The sequence below is a fragment of the Nerophis ophidion genome, linkage group LG14, assembly GCF_033978795.1.
Source record: "Nerophis ophidion isolate RoL-2023_Sa linkage group LG14, RoL_Noph_v1.0, whole genome shotgun sequence".
Classification (NCBI taxonomy): Eukaryota; Metazoa; Chordata; class Actinopteri; order Syngnathiformes; family Syngnathidae; genus Nerophis; species Nerophis ophidion.
The window spans coordinates 26868314-26882941 of NC_084624.1; the positions used below are offsets into that span (position 1 = coordinate 26868314).

Here is a 14628-nt window from a genome sequence, read left to right on the forward strand (position 1 = left end):
GACCTCGATGCAACGCATGGGGGAGGGGGAGGACCCTCAAGCGTACCTGGATGTGTTCGAGGCCACAGCAACAGCGTGCAGGTGGCCGGAGGAGGAGTGGGGAATGAAACTGCCCCCACTCCTGGCGGGGGAGGCGCAGCGGGCGGCCCTGAGTCTCCCAGCGGCCACCCGGATGCAGTACCTGAACCCGCGCCGCGCCATACTGGATCGGGTTGGCAGCAGTCCAGAAGACCACCGGCGGAGGTTCCGCGCTCTGAGGTTGGGCCCAAATGACCGCCCATTCGTGCTGGCACAGCAACAGAGGGACGCGGACACCCGGTGGCTACAACAAAATGGGCAAGACAGTCAAATGTTCGAGTTGATTGTCCTCGAACAATTTATTGATGCCATCCCGACCAGGACCGCCACATGGGTGAGGTACCACCGCCCCCAGGACGTGATGATGGTGGTAAACTTGGCGGAGGACCACCTGGCTGTCCAGAAGGAGGCGACGGCAAAAGCGTCCGAAAGGCCTACACCAGCACCCCGTCGACGAGTCACACCGCCGGAAGGAACGTCCCTGGAGCAGCGCACCCGCACGGCCGAGCCACCCGGAACCAAGGAGCAGGTTCCCCACTCAGAAGAACAATACCAAAGCACACACACCCGCACCCATTCACGCACCCACAGATACACAACAAGGGGGGGGTCCACGGGGTCGTCTCATTTCCTCTGCTTGTGCATTGCAGGGTACCGGCGCTGGATATGGAGGGCTTCCCTCGCAGATGGCGCCTCGAACCCCAGGGCCGGTGTGCTGGGAGTGCGGCCAACCTGGGCATGTACGCCGGGAGTGCTCCATGATGGAGGTGGGGCAGGTGTTACAGGTTGTCGGGCCTCCAGCACCCGCCCCCGATTCAGGGGAGACATACTGTGTCCCGGTAAGGGTACAAGGGAGTGTATACCGGGCAATGGTGGATTCTGGCTGAAAACAGTCCATGATCCACCAAAACTTGGTTCGATCCGGGGTGTTGAGGCACGCAACACGGGGTAAAATTAGGTGTATTCATGGGGATGTGCACGAGTACCCGATTGTGCCAGTGGAAATTCAATATAAAGGCCAAAAGCATAGTGTCAAGGTTGCCGCCAGCGCGCACCTCGCGCACCCCATAATTTTAGGAACGAATTGGCCAGGGTTCAACCAGCTAGTAACGCAATGCGTGGGTATGCGTTCACGGGCTGTAGGAGAGGGGAGCATCCGCGTGGCTCTCAGTGGCGACGCAGTTTCATCCGGGACGGGTGAGCGGGAACCGGGGGGGGATGTGTGGGAGGCCCCCCCCGGTCCTCCGATGGCAACCTACGGAGGGTTTTCCCCTCGAGCAGTCCCGCGATGAAACCTTGCGCGCGGCCTGGGACCAGGTGGATTTCATCGACGGTCAGCTGGTGCGCCAGGGGAAAGCGCGGGTGTTCCCCCATTTTTCAATTGTTCGCGATAGGTTATACCGAGTGACCCGTGACACTCAGACCGGGGAGGAACACACCCAATTGTTGGTGCCAAAAGGACGCCGGGAAATGATTTTCCAGGCGGCCCATCTTAACCCGCTATCTGGCCACATGGGGTATGATAAAACACTTAATCGGGTCATGGTCCGATTCTATTGGCCAGGCCTCCGGGCAGACGTGCGCCGGTGGTGCGTGGCCTGTCCGGACTGCCAGCTGGTGAACCCGGCGGCCATCCCGAAGCCCCCCTTGCGCCCATTACAACTCATAGAGGTCCCGTTCGAAAGAATTGGGATGGACCTCATCGGACCATTTTCTCCGAGCACACGGGGATACCGCTTTGTGTTAGTCCTGGTGGATTACGCAACGCGGTATCCCGAAGCAGTGCCGTTGCGCTCCATCTCAGCCAAGAGTGTGGCGCAAGCACTCTTCACGGTCATTTCCCGGGTCGGGATCCCGAAAGAGATCCTGACCGACCAGGGCACGTCCTTCATGTCACGCACGATAAAAGAACTATACGAGTTACTGCGAATCACGGCCATCCGCACCAGCGTTTATCATCCCCAAACGGATGGGCTGGTGGAGCGTTTGAATAAAACGCTAAAAACCATGATCCGTAAGTTCATGCACGAGGACAAGCACAATTGGGATAAGTGGTTGGAGCCCCTAATGTTTGCGATGCGGGAGGCACCCCAGACCTCCCTAGGTTTTACACCTTTCGAGCTACTATATGGCCGGAGGCCTCGCGGAGTGCTGGACATCATTAAGGAAAGCTGGGAGGAAAGTCCAAGCTCCAGCAAAAACTAAATTAAATACGTCATGGACATGCGGGCAAAACTCCACCAGGTGGCGCACTTATCACGTATAAATTTGCTCCATGCCCAAGAGCGTCAACAGCGCACGTACAACAAAGGGGCCCAACTGCGCAAATTTGCACCGGGAGAAAAGGTGCTTGTATTGCTCCCAACCTCAAGCTCCAAATTACTTGCAAAGTGGCAAGGACCCTTTGAGGTCACACGGCAAGTAGGTGATGTTGATTATGAGGTTTGGCGCTCCGACCGACGCAGAGACACGCAGATTTATCATCTGAACTTGCTGAAGGCATGGAGGGAGGCCCAGCCTGTCTCCATGGTGACAGTAGTGAGAGAGGAGAAGGAGCTGGGCCCTGAGATCCCGCACTCTGGCCCGCACCCTCATCTTCTCTGTGACAAACAGCTCACGGGGGCGCAGAAGGAAGATGTTGCCAAGTTGCAGCGGAGCTTCTCTGACGTGTTCTCCGCGTGGCCCGGACGAACGAATCTCATACAACATCACATTGAGACCAGCCCGAGGATTACGGTGGGATCTCGGCCATATCGGCTGCCCGAACACAAACGCAAAGTAGTTCGGGAAGAATTAAAAAACATGCTTGAGATGGGGGTAATAGAAGAATCCCACAGTGCCTGGTGTAGCCCCATCGTCTTAGTAGGGAAGAAGGATGGGATTATACGGTTCTGTGTGGATTACCGCAAGGTGAATGCGGTATCACGTTTTGACGCGTACCCAATGCCCCGGGTCGACGAGCTCCTGGATCGGCTAGGCGCTGCTCGTTTTTTTTCGACACTGGATTTGACCAAGGGCTACTGGCAGATTCCCTTGTCGCCAGAGTCCCGAGGAAAAACGTCCTTTTCCACTCCGGACGGGTTGTACCAATTTGTGACACTTCCGTTCGGCTTGTTCGGTGCCCCCGCCACGTTCCAGCGCCTCATGGACCGGGTGCTGCGACCCCATGCGGCGTACGCGGCTGCATACTTGGATGATGTCATCATTCACAGTGGCAGCTGGGAACAGCACATGCGGCAGGTGGGGACAGTGCTCGAGTCCCTGAGGCGGGCGGGGCTCACCGCCAACCCGGCCAAGTGCGCAATTGGGCGGAGGGAAGTACAGTACCTGGGGTACCACTTGGGGGGGGGAAGGCTGCAGCCACAAGTCGACAAGACGGCGGCGATCGCGGCCTGTCCACCCCCCAAGACGAAAAAAGAGGTGAGGCAGTTTTTGGGACTGGCGGGCTACTACCGCCGGTTCATTCCCCGGTTCGCGGACCTGACCAGCCCACTGACTGACCTCACCCGAAAGGGTGCCCCGGAGCTGGTCCAGTGGACGGAGCAGTGCCAGCGGGGGTTCGAGGAGGTAAAAACAGCACTCTGCGAGGAACCGGTACTGCACATGCCAAACTTTGATATTCCCTTCTGTCTGCAGGCGGACGCGTCGAGCCGGGGACTGGGGCCTGTGCTGACCCAGCAGGTGGGGGGCGTCGACCGCCCCGTGCTGTACATCAGCCGGAAGTTGTCTGACCGGGAGGCGAGGTACAGCACCGTAGAGAGGGAGTGTCTCGCCATCCGGTGGTCGATCGGGGCCCTCCGCTATTACCTGCTGGGGCGGGCCTTCAGTCTCTGCTCGGACCACAAACCTCTGCAGTGGCTCCACCGAATGAAGGACGCCAATGCGCGGATCACCCGGTGGTACCTCGCACTGCAACCCTACAACTTCCGGGTGGTCCACAGGCCGGGCGCGCGGATGGCCGTGGCCGACTTCCTCTCCCGCCCCACTGTGGGGGGTGGGGGGAGTTGCTGCGGCCGGACGGGAGTCCGGCCTGAGTCTGGCGGTGGAGGCCTGTGGAGGGGCGTGGTCGCCCGTCCCCCGCGGGCGGGGTGTGTGCAGGGCCGGCCATGAAGCAGCCAACAGGTGAGTGGATAATCTCAGCTGGAACGAGTTATCTAATCAACTGTTCCCTTTATTAGCAGGGCCGGAGACCATGAGGGGGTTTTCTTCGTGAGGACAGAGGAGAGTGAGAGGCTGAAAAGCAGAGAGAGTGAACACTGTATAAAATAAACCCGATTGCCGAGAACAAAAAAAGAGGGACTTTGGAAACGAATGTGAATGTAAAATAAAACTGTTCTGTTAAAGACGCGCGTATCAAGTGTTGTGGTCCCAGTGATCCGCTAGGAATCCGGAGGGGAAGAGGAAGACCTCCACAATCACATACATCCGGAAAGTATTCACAGTGCTTCACTTTTTCCACATTTTGTTATGTTACAGCCTTATTCCAAAATGAAATAAATACATTTGTCCTCAAAATTCTACAGACAATACCCCATAATGACAATATGAACATGTTTATGAAAACAAACAAAATAATCACATGTACATAAGTATTCAAAGCCTGTGCTCATTGCTTTGTTGATGGACCTTTAGCAGCAATTAAACCCTTAGTCTTATTGAAAACGATGTCAAAAGCTTGGCACTCCAATATTTGGACAGTTGTCCACATTCCTCTTTGCAACATCTCTCAAGCTCCATTGGGTTAGGTGAGAAGTGTTGGTTTTAATCCACAATGTCTCTGTACATTGCTGCATTCAGTTTAGTGTAGTTAGGGAGGAGACCAAGAATCCAATTGCAGCATCATAATGTAGGGATGTTTTTCAGCCGCAGGAATTGGTAAACTACTCAGGATGGAGGGAAAGATGAATGCAGCAATGTACAGAGACATCCTGGATGAAAGCCAATGCTTTCCATCAAATCTGATGGAGCTTGAGAAGAATGGGTAAAACTGCTCAGAGAAAGGTGTACAAAACATCGTGTTCAAAAAGACTTGAGGCTGTGATTGCTGCCAAAGGTGCATCAACAAAGTATTGAGCAAAGGCTGTGAATACTTATGTGCATGTGACTTTTTAGTGTTTTATTTTTACCCAAAAAATCGCAAAATAAAAAAAAATAATAATAAACAATTATATTAATTTAAAATTAGGCTGTGAAATAACACAATGTAGGAAAAGTGAATACTTTTTGGATGCACTGTACATGCACTTGATCGTTGCGGCCCGCCTTGGCAAAAAAAAAAGCTGCCACACTTTTATGTAAAAACAACTTAAAGTACCATGCTGTAATTTATTGTAGCACAACGTCTGACACTGTTTTTAACTTTTATTTCCAATGTTATGCTAACAACAGGCCTGACCAATTCCAAAACTTATTCCTCCTCGTGCACACACGTCTGTCTCCGTGCTACAGTCCTAGACACACAACAACAATTCCTCATTCACCACCAGTCACCTTTCGGGCACGCATATTCACCATCATGGAAACTCTGAACATCAATAACACATGAACATGAACATTAACACCAGCAGATTGTTACAGTATGGATGGCAATATATAGTCGGGTGTCAACTTTTTTTTTTTTTTAGAATGAATCGCGATTCTTAATGAATTAAAAAACATTTAAAATGTATGTTTATCTGTCCTGTACAGCCACTCAGGGAAATCCAATAGTTGATGTGGATGCCCAAACCTGCTGTACAGATTTATTTTAGAGATTTACTTTATCAAACAGAACCAGTTTTCTTATCAGTAAAATAGAAATTAGTCTCAGCTGTTTATCTATTATTTTATGGAGGAATGTAGTTAGTCATAGAACTGGTGCCCAATGTTATTAAAAAGTATTGATTTTGAATCGTTACATCCAAGAATCGCAGAGGCAGCATGTTTGCGATGTGAATGTACTCTATTACAGTGTTTTTCAACCGCTGTGCCGTGGCACACGAGTGTGCCGCGAATTCAGTCTTGTGTGCCGTGGTAGATGATCTAATTTCACCTATTTGGTTTAAAAATATTTTTTGCAAACCAGTAATTATAGTCTGCAAATGATGTGTTGTTGTTGAGTGTCTGTACTGTCTAGAGTTTGGCAGAGTAAAGCTAATTGCTATGTAGATGTCGGAAACAGCGGGAGGCAGCAAGCAGGTAAAAAGGTAACTAATGTTTAAACAAAAAAATAACAAAAGGTGAGTGCCCCTAAGAAAAGTCATTGAAGCTTAGGGAAGGCTATGCAGAACAAAACTAAAACTATACTGGCTGCAATGTATACAAAAACAAAATGCTGGATGACAGCAAAGACTTACTGTGGATCAAAGACTGCATCCACAATGTACATCTGAACAAGACATGACAATCAACAATATCCCCACAAAGAAGATTAAATACAACTGAAATATTGATTGCTAAAACAAAGTAGATGCGGGGAAATATCGCTCAAAGAAAGACATATAATTGCTAAAGGAAAATACCAAAAAAAGAGAAAAAGCCACCAAAATGGGAGCGCAAGACAATAACTAAAACACTAAACACAGGAAAACACCAAAAATCTCAAAATAAATCAGAGCGTGATGTGACAGGTGTTGACAGTACACCCCTTATGTGGGCTCTACCGAGGATGTTGTTGTGGTTTGTGTTGTGGTTTGTGCAGCCCTTTGAGACACTAGTGATTTAGGGCTATATAAATAATCATTGATTGTTTGATTGATATTTTGGGACAAGAGCTATATTGATGGTTATGGTTCAAAATGATATCCAACAATTGCGACAACGACTTTTTACCGTCAACTGAGTTTTGTTTTTTAATGATTTCTGCTGGTGGTGTGCCTCCGGATTTTATTCAACGCAAAAAATGTGCCTTGGCTCAAAAAAGGTTGAAAAACACAGCTCTATCATATCTGAGATATACCCGTAGACAGCGATGTAAAAAATGTGCAATATGCAAATATTATGAGGACAGGGAGGGCTTTCAAGGAGAGAAAGACTAAGCAGCACAAAGCAAGAAGTAAATACTCTCTAAACACCAGTACAGTCTTCAATATCACCAGAAAATGATTATATGTTTAAAGCAAAGTTGTTCTAATAAAGCAAAAGTCACTAAAAGGATTGTACTGAAACTTGGACAATTCTCAACAATGAGCAGCAACAATTTAAAATTAGAGTAAAACAACATATATAAAAATTGTATGTTAATACTAATAAATAATACAGATTTGTTTTTAAAAGTGGGTTTCATGGTGGCAGAGAGGTTAGTGCGTATGCCTCACAATACGAAGGTCCTGAGTAGTCCTGGGTTCAATCCCGGGCTCGGGATCTTTCTGTGTGGAGTTTGCATGTTCTCCCCGTGAATGCGTGGTTTCCCTCCGGGTACTCTGGCTTCTTCCCACTTCCAAAGACATGCACCTAGGGATAGGTTGATTGGCAACACTAAATTGACCCTAGTGTGTGAATGTGAGTGTGAATGTTGTCTGTCTATCTGTGTTGGCCCTGCGATGAGGTAGCGACTTGTCCAGGGTGTACACTGCCTTCCGCCCGATTGTAGCTGAGATAGGCACCAGCGCCCCCCGCAACCACAAAGGGAATAAGCGGTAGAAAATGGATGGATGGATATGCATCATTGCAGATTATGCTAATTGTATGATGTCATATTGACCACGCCCCCGCCTCCACAGGTAGGAGGTTTATATACAAACGTATACATTTAAAAAAAAAAACATATCCTGATATATGTTGGTATCGGGATGTAAACAAATACCTATATTGGGATTAGGGCTGGGCGATATATTGATATATACGATATATCACGGGTTTGTCTCTGTGCGATATAGAAAATGACTATATCGTAATATTCGAGTACGTTCTCACGCAGGACTTTTAGCTGTGGGCGTGCCCTTCAGGCTCTCCTCGCTCTTTCCTGTGTCTCCTTCTCGCAGACAAGCAGGCGCACATTCTTACATACGTCACAAACTGTCAAGTCATACGTCACATACACGTCCTCGCAGAGCAGAGAGGTAGCGGCGTGGCCAACGTTAGATTAGATTAGATAGTACTTTATTTACGTTATTTACATTAGCTGCTAACGTAGCCGTACGAGAGAAAGATGCTGCGGATCTGGTTGGAAATGAAGGAAGAATTAATTCCCAATAAATACAGCAGGGTTTCCATCGTTTGGCGGTGGTTCGGCTTCAAGTGGGAATATGTCGAACAGACAACCGTAATTTGTCAAGTGTGTGGGGGAAGCGTTGCTATAAAAAGTAGCATTAATGCTAATATGTAGCATCATTTGAAAAGTCACTCGCTAGAGAATGAAGAGAATTTCATAACCTTAGTAACATACCACATAGTGAAGGACGAATACTACAAACCCCGTTTCCATAGGAGTTGGGAAATTGTGTTAGATGAAAATATTAACGGAATACAATGATTTGCAATTACTTTTCAAACCATATTCAATTGAATGCACTACAAAGACAAGATATTTGATGTTCAAACTCAGAAACTTATTTTTTTTGTGCAAATAATAATTATCTTAGAATTAAATGGCTGCAACACGTGCCAAAGTAGTTGGGAAAGGGCATGTTCACCACTGTGTTACATCACCTTTTCTTTTAACAACACTCAAAAAATGTTTGGGAACTGAGGAGACACATTTTTGAAGCTTTTCAGGTGGAATTATTTCCCATTCTTACTTGATGTACAGCGTAATTGTTCAACAGTCCGGGGTCTCTGTTGTCGTATTTTAGGCTTCAAAATTTTCAGTGGGAGACAGGTCTGGACTACAGGCAGGCCAGTGTAGTACCCGGACTCTTTTACTATGAAGCCACACTGTTGTAACACGTGGTGTGGCATTGTCTTGCTGAAATAAGCAGGGGCGTCCATGATAACATTGCTTGAATGGCAATATATGTTGCTCCAAAACTTGTATGTACCTTTCAGCATTAATGGTGCCTTCACAGATGTGTAAGTTACCCATGCCTTGGGTACTAATTCACCCCCGTACCATCACAGATGCTGCCTTTTGAACTTCGCGCCTATGACAATCCGGATGGTTCTTTTCCTCTTTGTTCCAGAGGACACAAATGTCCATAGTTTCCAAAAACAATTTGAAATGTGGACTCGTCAGACCACAGAACACTTTTCCACTTTGCATCAGTCCATCTTAGATGATCTTGGGCCCAGAGAAGCCAGCGGCTTTTCTGGATGTTGTTGATAAATGACTTTTGCTTTGCATAGTAGAGCTTTAACTTGCACTGACAGATGTAGCGACGAACTGTATTGAGTGACAGTGGTTTTTTGAAGTCTTCCTGAGTCCATGTGGTGATATCCTTTAGAGCAGGGGTCGGGAACCTTTTTTGCTGAGAGAGCCATGAAAGCGAAATATTTAAAAATGTGTTTTCTTGAGAGCCATATAATATTTTTTTCAACACTGAATACAACTAAATGCGTGCATTTTTAAGTAATTATAAGTATAATAAGTCTCTTATTCTTTTTGATAACATTGTTATTCTATCCATCCATTTCCTACCGCTTATTCCCTTTTGGGGTAGCGGGGGGCGCTGGCGCCTATCTCAGCTACAATCGGGCGGAAGGCGGGGTACACCCTGGACAAGTCGCCACCTCATCGCAGATTGTTATTCTAAAGTTAACCAATAATAAATATCATACTTCTTACCATTAATGCGACATCTTGGACAGGTGCAATAGAAAACGGATGGTTGGATTAAAATGCATGAGAATGTTTTATAATTTGAACTTTATTTTTAACACTGTGATTACCAGCGGAATTATTAATTACTTAATGTGTTAAGCAATGTCAGCTAAGATTTATCTGAGAGCCAGAAGCAGTCATCAAAAGAGCCGCATCTGGCTCTAGAGCCAAAGGTTCCCTACCCCTGCTTTAGAGATTGATGTCGGTTTTTGATACAGTGCCGTCAGAGGGATCGAAGGTCACGGTCATTCAATGTTGGTCTCCGGCCATGCCGCTTACGTGGAGTTATTTCTCCATATTCTCTGAACCTTTTGATGATATTATAGACCGTAGATATTGAAATCCCTAAATTTCGTGCAATTGCGCTTTGAGAAACGTTGTTTGTTAAACTATTTGCTCACGCAGTTGTGGACAAAGGGTGCACATTTTTTGGGAAGCTGTTTTTATACCCAATCATGGCACTCACATGTTCCCAATTAGCCTGCACACCTGTGGGATGTTCCAAATAAGTGTTTGATGAGCATTCCTCAACTTTATCAGTATTTATTGCCACCTTTCCCAACTTCTTTGTCACGTGTTGCTGGCATCAAATTCTAAAGTTAATGATTATTTGCAGAAAAATTAATGTTTTTCAGTTTGAACATCAAATATGTTGTCTTTGTAGCATATTCAACTGAATATGGGTTGAAAATGATTTGCAAATCATTGTATTCCGTTTATATGTATTTGATTTCCTATTATGCAGCTCATTTTTATTTGACACTTAAAATGTCTCTGACAATCTTGCAATGTATGTTTTGGAAAAAGACTTGAATTTTTGTGCCATTGCTTAATAACTTTAATAAATACACTTTTGGTCATTTGACTTATTTGTGATTGCCCTCTCTGCATGAAAGTTTAAAAGTAGCATATATTAAAGCTGTATGAAGAAGAATGTTTTAATGTAGACACATAGAATCATCATACTGCTGTGATTAAATGCATCAAGTGTTCATTCAAGGCCAAGGCAAAATATCGTAATATATATCGTATATCGCGATATGGGCTAAAAATATCGTGATATTTAAGAAAAAGGCAATATCGCCCAGCCCTAATTGGGATACATACTGTTCATATCTACCTAACTGCCATGAAGCCAACTACGCCGTTGTTCTGCAAGTAAATCAACTTTTAAAGAAAGACAGAGTTCCCGCATTTTTCTTTGTAGGTTGGCTCAAAAGGAGGAAGTCCTTGCGGCCATGTTGGGTGAATCCGCCTCCCAGGCCACTTTACGTGCAGGTGTGCTACCTGCCTCTCACTTCCGGGAATTGGTCTCGCCGCGTCCTCCGGCGCCAACGGGATGAACAGGCCGACTGTGGGGAGGTCGTCATATAGTCGGTGAGCCCGCTGCCGCATGCAGACAAGGACAGGGGGGGACGTGCTTCCCGACAGTAAACGGGGTGCGTCTCGTTTTCAGTCCACTTGGCGAGGCTCCCCGCTGGAGCTCCACGCATTGACGCATTGTGGAGCCGACAGGGTGGGGGGGAGAGGCGGAGGAGGAGGGGGAGGAGGTGGAGGGGGCGCGCACTGCAACCCCTCCTTCCCGGACACAACCGAGGAGGCATCCACCGGCGTATCCGCGATGGACGTGGTGCAGCTCGACACCGACGACCATCAACCGGAGAACGGCTTCGTGTCCCCCGATAGCACGTCGCCGCCGGTGCCCCTTACGCGCGTCGACGGCTCGGTTCTGCCCTTCCTCGGCGGCTTCGGGAAGTACCAGAAACAGCTGATTGTGCTGACTTGGATCCCGGCGCTCTTCATCGGATTCAGTCAGAACTCGGACAATTTCCTGCTCGCTCAGCCCAACAACACATGCATCCTGCCCCTCGCCAACACCACCGCCGCGGCTACGACTACTACAGCCGCCGCGAGCACCAGCACACCGGGCAGCAACGGGACGTGGGCCCGCTCCTGGGCGTCGGGGGTGGCCCAGAATGCGAGCGAGAGGGCGGGCGGCATCCACAACGACACGGGTGACAAACAGTGCATGTGCAATGCGTGGACCTTTGAGCTGCACACGGGGCTCGTAGAGAATGTGGTCACCAAGGTAAGACGCACATTCATTCATTCATTTGGCAATTTCAACAGGCACAAAGGGATGTCCGAGCCTTGGTCCACAGCTTGTAACCCTCCCACTTTCCACATGTTTTGGTCTCTTGGTGCCATCACACCCTCCTTTGTACTCCAGTCACTGTTTCTAATATTCAAACTACATTTGTCACTTTATAATTAAGCATGATAGCTGCAGGGGTGTCAAAGACACATGGTAGCTTGTAACTTTGACTCATATACAGTGGGGCAAAAAAGTATTTAGTCAGCCACCGATTGTGCAAGTTCTCCCACTCAAAGGCCTACTGAAATTAGATTTTCTTATTTAAACGGGGATAGCAGGTCCATTCTATGTGTCATACTTGATCATTTCGCGATATTGCCATATTTTTGCTGAAAGGATTTCGTAGAGAACATCCACGATAAAGTTCGTAACTTTTGGTGCTGACAAAAAAGCCCTGCCTTTACCGGAAGTCGCAGACGATGACGTCACAAGTGTGATGGCTCATCACATATTCACATTGATTTTAATGGGAGCCTCCAACAAAATGTTCTATTTGGACCGGGAAAACGACAATTTCCCCATTAATTTGAGCAAGGATGAAAGATTTGTGTTTGAGGATATTGATAGCGATAGAGTAGAAAAAAAAACAACGTGATTGCATTGGGACGGATTCAGATGTTTCTAGACACATTTACTAGGATAATTCTGTGAAATCCCTTATTTTATTGTGTTGCTAGTGTTTTAGTGAGTTTAACAGTACCTGATAGTCGGAAGGGTGTCTCCACGGGTGTCTTGACGCCAGTGTCTCAGGGGAGTCGACGCCAGCTATGTACGGCACAAGCTCAGCTAATCTCCGGTAAGAGGCGACTTTTTACCACAATTTTCTCACCGAAACCCGCTGGTTGACATTCCGTCGTGATTCATGTTCGCTTGACCGCGCTCTGATCCATAGTAAAGTTTCACCTCCAGGAATTTTAAACAAGCAATCACTGTGTGTTTGTGTGGCTAAAGGCTAAAGCTTCCCAACTCCATCTTTCTACTTCAACTTCTCCAATATTAATTGAACAAATTGCAAAAGATTCAGCAACACAGATCTCCAAAATACTGTGTAATTATGCGGTTAAAGCAGACGACTTTTAGCTGTGTATGTGTGCAGCGCTAATATTTCCTAAAAACCTGTGACGTCTTGCGTACACGACATCATTACACAACGTTTTCAAGACGAAACTCCCGGGAAATTTAAAATTGCAATTTAGTAAACTAAAAGGCCGTATTGGCATGTGTTGTAATGTTAATATTTCATCATTGATTTATAAACTATCAGACTACGTAGTGGGTTTCAGTGGGCGTTTAAAATGATGACAGAGGTCTGTAATTTTCATCATAGGTACACTTCAACTGTGAGAGACAGAGTGGAAAAAAATCCAGGAATTCACATTGTAGGAATTTTAAAGAATTTATTTGTAAATTTTGGTGGAAAATAAGTATTTGGTCAACCATTCAAAGCTCTCACTGATGGAAGGAGGTTTTGGCTCAAATTCTCACGATACATGGCCCCATTCATTCTTTCCTTAACACGGATCAATCGTCCTGTCCCCTTAGCACGAAAACAGCCCCAAAGCATGATGTTTCCACCCCCATGCTTCACAGTAGGTATGGTGTTCTTGGGCTGCAACTCAGTATTCTTCTTCCTCCATAGCGAGATATAAGTTATAATTTTACGCTACTTTATATTAGAAATGGCAACAGCAGAGGGTGAATGCTCCATAACAAGAAGATAGTGAAATAGAAGAAGCTTATCGACTACAGTGGCGGACTTGCGCAATTTTTCAGGACTTATGCAGATCTGAAATACACATTAGCAGGTACCAAAGGGTAAGAAACGTCGGTTTTACATAATATTGTGAAAAAAAACGCCAGATAATGTCTGATAATGGGTGCCATTTTGCGGTCCTTATACACACACTATAGTAATACCTGTATTTCTGACTACGGTAGCCGTAATGGGCTGACCATCCATCAAGCGGTGTGGCTTCAAAGTCAAACTAAAACATTTTGACCGATTTTTGAGTGCAGAGTGTAACGTTCTTTATTTCCAACGGAACATTCAAAGTTTTGGTGTTGTTAACTGGCGTCATATTGCAGTCTACACGTATCGCTTATGTGTGACTACCATCTACTGGTCACACTTATTACACCATGTACCAAATGAAATAACGTTGATGTTGATAAGCACAACCAGAATTATTCTGTACATTCGGCGCACTGTTGCTTTTAGAGAAAATGAAAAGATTTTAAGTACGCCTTATAGTTCGAAAAATACGGTATGCTTAATTGACTTGCTACTGTACTGTAAAATTCTGGTTATAGGCCTGGGTATATAGCCTTGGAATAAAATCTCAATTAGGGCTGGGCGATACGGACCGAAACTGATATCCCATTACTTTTAGGCCAAATAGCAATATACAACATACACTGATCTCTTAATATGTGGAAAGTGTTCAAGGTTGCGTAAGTGTTCTATGGCTAGATAATCAGTGTCGAGAGTACTCAGATAATTTTTGTTCTACATAGTGTTGCTTATTCTGAAGTAAATAGCTAGCCGTTACTATGTCAAAGCAGTTTTCGTTAACTTTGTTCATTAACGTTAGGTTTATAGCCTCACGCCTGTGACTGCGGTGAAGGCTGCTGGCTATTCAGTTTAAAGCTACTCTTCTTC

At 46.4% G+C, this 14628-nt stretch overlaps 1 protein-coding gene across 1 annotated transcript in view; it reads left to right on the top strand.

Moving 5' to 3' along the window:
• Positions 1-11048: 11048 nt before the first annotated feature.
• LOC133568389 (solute carrier family 22 member 23-like) overlaps positions 11049-14628 on the top strand; it is a 102899-nt gene continuing 99319 nt past the window's right edge. Inside the window, exon 1 of the mRNA XM_061920282.1 lies at positions 11049-11903. Coding sequence (XP_061776266.1) covers positions 11208-11903 — 696 coding nt within the window. The 5' untranslated portion in view covers positions 11049-11207. The remainder of the gene's footprint in view (positions 11904-14628) is intronic.